The sequence below is a fragment of the Orycteropus afer genome, unplaced genomic scaffold, assembly GCF_000298275.1.
Source record: "Orycteropus afer afer isolate SDZICR_OR568_19922 unplaced genomic scaffold, OryAfe1.0 scaffold00469, whole genome shotgun sequence".
Classification (NCBI taxonomy): domain Eukaryota; kingdom Metazoa; phylum Chordata; class Mammalia; order Tubulidentata; family Orycteropodidae; genus Orycteropus; species Orycteropus afer.
The window spans coordinates 1,357,602-1,364,943 of NW_006922056.1; the positions used below are offsets into that span (position 1 = coordinate 1,357,602).

Genomic DNA, 7,342 nt, shown 5'->3' on the forward strand with positions numbered 1-7,342 from the left:
TCACAGCTCAGTGCCGCAGAGGGACCACACCGCCAAGCGGACAGGCACAGCAGCCAGATGTAGGTGCGACATGCCCCCAATCCCCTCTCCAACACCCTCACCCATCACATGGCCTAACTCACTCTTGAACTAGTGACAAAAATCAAGAGACCAAGTGTCCAGGCCCTGGAGGCACTGAAGGCAGGCTGTGGGTTCAAGGCCTGGGTGCTGGAGAGGTGCAGAGATTGTTTGTCCTGAGCTGGGGGCAGCACCATGACGCAGCCTGGCAAGGCCACTCTGAACCCACTGGAGGAAACAGGGCCCACCCACTGCTGACATGCATTCATGTCCCCAAGACTTGAAGTCAAAGCAGTTTATTCAGAAAAGGCCTTGGCTCCACACTAGGAAAACAAGCCCCCCCAGACCCTTGGGGATCAATTTACAAAGACCAAGGATGTGGAACAGAGAGCGGAAAACGGTCCAGGGAAGGATTCTGGAGTCCAGCCTTGGCCTGCCCGAGAGGGAGGTGTTTTGACACTCAGGGGACCAGCGCTGCTGGGCCCTGAATAAGGGTAACTGGCTCCACGGGGGTTGGGGTGCATTCTGCACCCCACCTCTATGGCTCTGCAGGTGTGGCTGAAGCTGTCCCCCACCCCACCCCTTCAGCCACTGGGGGCCCACTTATGGCCTGGGTGGGGCCCTCTGGGAGGCTCTGGGGTGCACAATGCTCCTCCCCTGCTGGGCGTCCTGCTTCCTGACCAGCCCCGCTCTCAGCCTCTGTAGTCTCGGGTCCCTCAGACGCGGGGGAGCGCCAGGTCGGGTCCGGCACCAGGGCCTCACTGTTGGCAGCTCCGTTCTCATCCACCTTCCGCCGCTTCCTCACCTCGTCGGTCACCTTGGCGCCAGCGGGCTGAGGGCAAGGCCTCTCAGTTTCCTCCGGGTCCTGGCTGCCTGGGTCCCGTGCGCCCGCCCCGAGGCCGCCCCGGCTGAGGGCACACACCTCCAGGTTCAGCGCGATCTCCTCCACGTCAGGGGCGCTCTGCGGGCCTGGCTCCTCCGAGGCCTGCTCGCGCCGGTTCACCTCCAGTTTCCGCTTCTTGCTCTCCTTGGGGCTGGAAGGCGTGGGCGCCGACTCACCGCAGGTCTCCACCTCGCTGGCTGCACCTGCCAGGTCTCTCTCGGGGGATCCCGCCTCCTGGGGTGCACTGTCCGGGCCCTCGCCCTCGCCCTCGTCCGTCCCGCAGGTCCGACGCCGGGCTCTGGCCTCATCGAAGGGGTCCCCGAGGCTGTCCTCCCCAGGCAGGCGGGCAGGCGAGCGAGCCCTGAGCCGCCGCAGCTTGTGCAGGGGCGCCCAGACGAACTTGCCGGGCGGCCGGAAGTGCTCCCAGGCGAAGCGCAGCAGGGCGCGGCGCTGGCGGCGGCAGCGCACGGCGAACACGAAGTAGTCTAGCGCGCTTTGCCGCACGGCCGGCAGCTGCCGGCGCACCAGGGTCTCCTCCAGGAAGAAGCGCGCCAGCGGGGCCTGGTAGTGCTCCAGCCCCAGCTCGCCCAGCGACTTCAGGATGCGCGTGATGCGAAGGTTGTTATGGGTGCGCCTGGAGGGGCGGGACCGCAGCGTGGCCGGAGCGTCTCGGGGGCTGCCCGCCCACCTCCACCTCCAGAGCCTTGGGCCCAGCAGCAACCCGGACCCCACTTCGCCTCCCCAGGCCCAGGGGCGGCCCGTGGGCTGCCTGCGTGTTCATTCTGCTGCCTAGTCTTTCGGAGTCTGCCGCCTCTGGGGCTGCCCCTGAGATCCGTGGACCTTCCTTGCTCCATGGAGAGAGCCTGGCTAGAGGCGGCCCAGAAGGGCAAGGGCTGGGCTGCAGGGGAGGCAGAGTCCCTGCAACCTTGTTCCCTCTGCCTGGTGGTCCTCAGGGGGGCTAATTTCTTGTTAGGGGGTCTGGGTTGCCACAGGAGCAGGGGTGCTCCTTGTTTCCGGGCAAATGCTAGGCCAGCAGTGCCCCTGAGAAGCCCTGACTGTGAAACTAGGTGCAGTTTCCTGAAATCCCCCCACCCCAGGGTGGCACCCCCCACCTGTAACAGGGAACCTGAGTGACCTGTCCAAGTGCCAGGGTCTCACACTGGAGGTCTCTCCCACGCCGGCCTGTGGCCAAGCCAAACAGAAACCCAGCCTGGGCAGGTGGCCTCACCAGTTCAGGTTCTGGAAGCATTTGTGGTAGTTGTGTGCCCGGCGCACTGCACCTGTGGCCCGGTCCTCCAGCTCCACCCCGTAGAAACCCAGCATGAGCTCGTAGGCCTGCACGAACCGCTCCATGACCTCTGGGCAGCTTTTGAACGCCTGGAAAACCCACGGAGCACTCAGACGCCTCAAGGGGCCTGTTCGTCCCAGGAGCGTCCGGGCGTGAGCCTATCCAGAAAGCCAGCTTCCTGCAGGGCAAGGCCTGGACTCTTGGGGTGAGGTGATGAGGGCAGAGCAGCTGTGGAGGCACACTGACAAGTTCCCCTCCCCTCAGGGCTGCCCGAGGCCTTGCCACAGAGCAGAGCCCCTGGCCCACCTTCTCGTCAGGTAAACCGGCGAGGTGCAGCGCAGCTCCCACCCTTCTGTCCCTCAGGAGGCAGCTCCTACACTCTGCCCTGACTTGAGCTCAAACTAGGCCCCACCCCGGCCTCTGCCCCAAGTGGCGCAGAATCAGAAGCCGACGGGGAGATCCAGGGTGAGGACCACTGTGGCCGAGAGTGAACTGGAGTCCGGGTTCCTGCCACATTCCAGCTGGCCCCCGTGTGCTGGAGGAGCATGCAGACACACCGGGCCAACCCCAGCCTCCCCGCAACCGCCCTCAGCGTGAGCCGGAACCCAGGAACCAGGACTCACCTCGACCTCCCTGAGTGTGAGTGGCTTGGCGTGCCAGTTCACTCCTGGTTCCCGAAGAGGGAAGAGCCTGCAGGACAGAGATGGCCCGGCCCTGCTGGAACCCTGCCGTCCTCTGCTGGCCGACTTGGCACCCACCTGCTGGGCGACGGGGCAGACCCCCGTCCTATCTGGGCTCACACCTTTATTCCTGGAGAAGAGGGTTGCCTACGCAGGGACCAACAACCCACAGGAAGAGGCATGGGCCTGCAGGGACAGGGGACCTGGAGAGAGCTCAGCCAGGCAGGAAGGTGGCCCTCTGAGCAGGCAGGCCTGGGGGACTTCATTCTCCACTCTCTCTTCTCCACGGTCCCAAGTAGGTCAGGAGGGGCTCCCTGTCTTGTTCCCTGAGTCTTGTACTCAACCCAAGGTGTGTGGCGTGTCTGGGGTCTTCCTCAAACAATGTCAGCCCCACCCTGTCATGTGGGCTTTCCTGACAGTTGACCCCAGAGGCTGTTCTAGTGTCACCAACAGGCACTTGGAGCCAGTCACTGCCTCCTCCTACCCACATCCCCAGAAACAGACTGCCGCCTCCAGAACACCGGGGCTGCTCATCCAGCAGGTCTGGTCTGCAGGTCTCCCTGCCCCTCAGTCTACTTGGGCTTCCGACTGCAGGGGCTGCTGGCTGGATCAAAGGCCCCAGACTGGGGCACAGCCCTGCAGGGCCTTCAGAGAGTGGCCAGTGTGCCTCATAATGAGGATGGGGCTTTGGGAAGCAGCACAACCCAGGGCGCAGAGGGCCCCCGCCACTCCACCCTCCCTCTGGCAGCCCCTGTCCACTGGAAGTGGGAGTGGCTGTCCCCCCGCAGCCCTCCCTCCACTGGACGTGGGAGGGCTGTCTCCCCGCACCCCTTCCACCACTGGACGTGGGAGGGCTGTCTCCCCGCACTGCCCTCACCACTGGATGTAGGAGTGGTTGTCTTCCAGGAGGTCGTAGTCATCTTTCCACTCCTGAAGAATCTCTTCAATGAAGCAGCCTGGACACCCACGAGACAGGTCAGAGCAGACCCCACCACCACCCCAGGCTCCCTCCTCCCGAGGATTACAGTTCACATCCAGTTCTAACCCACCAACTTTGGGCCCTGGCCTGCAGCCTGCTCACAGACCCTCCTAGTGAACGGAGGGCAACACTGGGGCCAGAGCCCCCTCTGTGGGACTGGATCCACTCAGCCCTGTCCTTGTGGACAAGGCCAAAGTGGCCCCTCTACATCCCTCAGCTCTGTCCCCCAAACTCTCTAGCCAACTTGGTGTGTCACCTGGCCTAGGGCTGGGCTGACACACCATATCCAGATGGCCAGGAGACCATGATTGCTGGCTCTGTGGGCAGCGGCCTCTACCATTGCTGAGTCAGCATGGCCACGTGACCACAGAACTTCAGTGAGGGACAGAGCGTAAAAGCCATTCTCAGCTCCCTCAGTTTAGGAGTGACGGCCTTCTTGCTACCAAGGCAGAGCTGAATGGCTGTAACAGAGACCCTCTGGTCTTTCCATCTCTGGGCAGGGCAAACAGCTAAAGAACTGGCTCTGAACCCAAAAGTTGGCAACGAGTCCACCCAGAGCCGCCTTGGAAGGCAGGCCTGGTGATTATAGCCACTGAAAAGCTGGCGAAGCCCGGCTGTGCTGTGATACTGCTGTGAGTTAGGATGATGCCATGACAACAGGTAGGTTTCGCCCTGCTCTTCCAGGACCCAACCCTAGAGACTTAGCCAGCGGCCCGGGAATCCTGGTGGTAGCCTGCAGGAAGTACAGTGGGGCCTCGTGACAGCCATTGGCCCCCATGGGGGACCCAGGCCAGAGATGAAGAGGGACAGGTAGCCTCAAAGAAACCCAGGTGCCCCACCACATCAGGCACATACCATTTGGCAGGAAACGGATCTCATTTTTGTAGAAGCTCAGGTTGGGCATGTCCCCATTGCTGTCTCGTTCTACCAGGTCCTGCAGAGCCAAAGACACAGGGCGGTGGGGACTGGAGACGGGCACCGGGGGTGTCAAAGCATCCCCAGGGGTCACCTCTTGGGATATCCTGCCAGCTGGCCCCGTGCCCCCCAGGGAGAACTGTCCTCAAGCTCGGAGCACGGCAGCTCCTCTGGTCACCAGCAGGGGGCCATCGGCAGCCACCCTCGTGGTGGGGGAGGGGGGGGCACACGCTGGGAAGCCCCTTCATCTGTGATCCAGAGGAGGTCTGGCAGGTGCACAGGCAGGGGTGACATCCTCAACAGCAAACTAGAGGACAGGAATGACCACCCCAAGGGGATTGCAGCAAGCAGGCAGCAGGTGGAGGTAGGCCCCACGGCCAGCCCATGTGATGACGTCACCAACCCACAGTGAGAGGCAGGTGCATCTACAGGCAAAGCCCTGAGCTCACAGAGTGGGTGTTATGCTGGCCACCATGAGGGGGACTTCTAGGGGTGGAGGGGGAGGTGGAGGGGGGCACGGGCCGGGTACATACCGGGTAGTGGTGCCGGTACCTGCACATGTCCTGCACTGCCCGCCAGTTCCGGGAACCCAGCACCCTGGCCTAGGAGAGAGGACGAGGTGAGACCCTTGCAGGAGACCCTCAATCCTGTGGGAAAGTCAGTGAGCCTGGGGGGTGGGCAGCAGAACATGACCTATCACGGCTCTTCCCCCGGCTCTTTAGAGGGAGTGGTTAGACCCCAGAGCCCTGAACAACTAGAGGGGCCCCGGCGTTCACGCCAGGTCCCCCTGGCCTCCCCTCCCCAGCAGCCTGGTACTTAACGATCTTGGTGAAAGCTTCAGGGCCCTGCTTAGGTTGATGAGCCACTTGCACGGTGCTGACCCCTCGGCCTCAGTCAGGCCCCCCCTCAACCTCCTCTCGGCCTCCATCAGGCCCCCCTTAGCTATCTTGGTCCCTGAGGCAGTGAATTCGACAGGGACAGCCCCAGGTGAGGGGGGTACCGGATGCTTCCCACAGGGTCTGACGAATGAGTGGATGGATGGGGCCTAGGGCACTGATGAGACCCAGCTCAGGGACAGCTGATAGCCTGTCGCTCCTCCAGGGTCTGGGGCTGGATCACAGGGCTCCTGGCTGCCCCCTCCAGCCCATCTCTCCAGGGCGAGTAACCCTGGGGCCTGGAAGAATCAGCGATCACCAGTGAAGAGGATGCCGGGTCAACATGCTGGTGACAGGGCAGACCAGTTGTGGTGGAACAGGGGCGGGCAGACACAGCCCCGCCGGGGCACGGGGTTCCAGGAGAGTGGTGGGTGGACGGCTGGGGCCAGGCTACTGCACCTTGGCCAAGCTTTTATCCCAGCTGCTCAGGCTCTGAGGTCTCAAGCACTCCGTGTTCCAAGCCAGACCGGGAGCAGCCTCACCAGACTTGTGCACCAGGGCCACCTGACTTCCCCAGACTTGTGCACCAGGGGGTGTGTCACCTGACTTCTACACCAGGGCTGGCTGGCGAGGCCTCTCGTCCCAACCAAGGGCCAATGGATGAAAAACTGAATTCAGCAGAGGCTGGCTGCCACTCTGCATTGGTTCCCCTCATTCTGGGCAGCCAGAGACTAGAGGGTCAGTGTGCTGGGTCCTGACTGATGGCCAGCTATGTAGGCTCAGAGCAGGGCAGCCCCCAAGACAGAGTGGACAGCCTCAAGAGGCCGTGCCAGGGCAGTTAGGGTGGGCCTGCCAGGGGAGGAAGGGGAGGAGAGGCTGGGCTTTGACATTCACGGAGGGACAAAATGGTCAGAGACAGCTGGGCACCGTACCCCGCACTCAGGTCGTTCCAGAACCTCACCTGGCCCTCACCATGACCGTGAGGGCCAAGTTGGACTCTAGCCCTCTGATCCATACCCTGCCCTGCCAGGGGGGCAGCTGCTGGCCACCAGGCAGGCCTAATGGCCCCACTCCGTCCTGAGGTCACCCTCGCTGACCTGCCCATAAACCGAGGACCAGCGCACTCATGCACTGTGAGAAAAACCCACCAGAAGTGGTGACATGTGGATTCAAGACAGCCGGGACGGAGAACAACACAAGAGCCTGCAAACACAACGAGGAACCGCACCGTGCCGGGCCCTTCACCACGCCCTGGAGCGAAGGCACCTGTGTTGGTACAGAGCATCACGGACGCCCAGGTGCCAGCGAGTAACCAGGGGTAACCCGCCGAGTAACTGGCAGCAGACGCGGAAGTGAACTGGAGAACGCTGGGCCTCCGGGTGCCCCTCCCAAGGCGACAGCGAAGCCCACAGTGCTGCACCCAGCAGGCTCAGCGCGGCGGCGCCGGCGACAGGCGCCGAGCGCGGGGTGCAGGGCGGAAGCAGGGCCCAGGGGAGGCCGGCGGGGAAGCCCAGGGCCAGGCGTCCACGTAGAGGGCCGGGACCCGCTCGGGGGCAGAGCCCACAGCACTGGCGGTGCGATGTGACAGGGGTGTCCCGGGCGGGCCCCTCAGCACACAGCCCCGCACTTCCGGGTCCTCAGCGGCTGCCGGCAGCGTGGTGGCCG

The 7,342-nt window shown here is 63.5% G+C and overlaps 2 protein-coding genes across 2 annotated transcripts in view; both read right to left on the reverse strand.

Moving 5' to 3' along the window:
* Positions 1–6,962, reverse strand: OGFR (opioid growth factor receptor). Its single transcript, XM_007954709.1, has 8 exons — positions 6,906–6,962; positions 5,336–5,404; positions 4,743–4,821; positions 3,786–3,864; positions 2,852–2,918; positions 2,169–2,317; positions 638–1,574; positions 1–129 (listed from the first exon to the last, which is right to left on the reverse strand). The coding sequence occupies exons 1-8, from the start codon at positions 6,960–6,962 to the stop codon at positions 1–3; spliced, it is 1,566 nt and encodes a 521-aa protein (XP_007952900.1).
* A 144-nt stretch (positions 6,963–7,106) lies between these two features.
* The window catches only part of LOC103208946 (putative uncharacterized protein MGC34800), a 1,031-nt gene continuing 795 nt past the window's right edge, over positions 7,107–7,342 (reverse strand). Inside the window, exon 2 of the mRNA XM_007954711.1 lies at positions 7,107–7,321. Coding sequence (XP_007952902.1) covers positions 7,107–7,321 — 215 coding nt within the window. The remainder of the gene's footprint in view (positions 7,322–7,342) is intronic.

Bases quoted from the DNA above. Each gene is read 5' to 3' on its own strand.
- OGFR (XM_007954709.1), bottom strand. From the start codon at position 6,962: ATGCTCTGTACCAACACAGGTGCCTTCGCTCCAGGGCGTGGTGAAGGG. The intron at 2,318-2,851 runs GTGAGTCCTGGT...TGGGTTTTCCAG, and splicing joins TCACACTCAGGGAGGTCGAG to GCGTTCAAAAGCTGCCCAGA. The intron at 130-637 runs GTGGGGTGGGGG...TTTTGTCACTAG, and splicing joins GGCCCCCAGTGGCTGAAGGG to TTCAAGAGTGAGTTAGGCCA.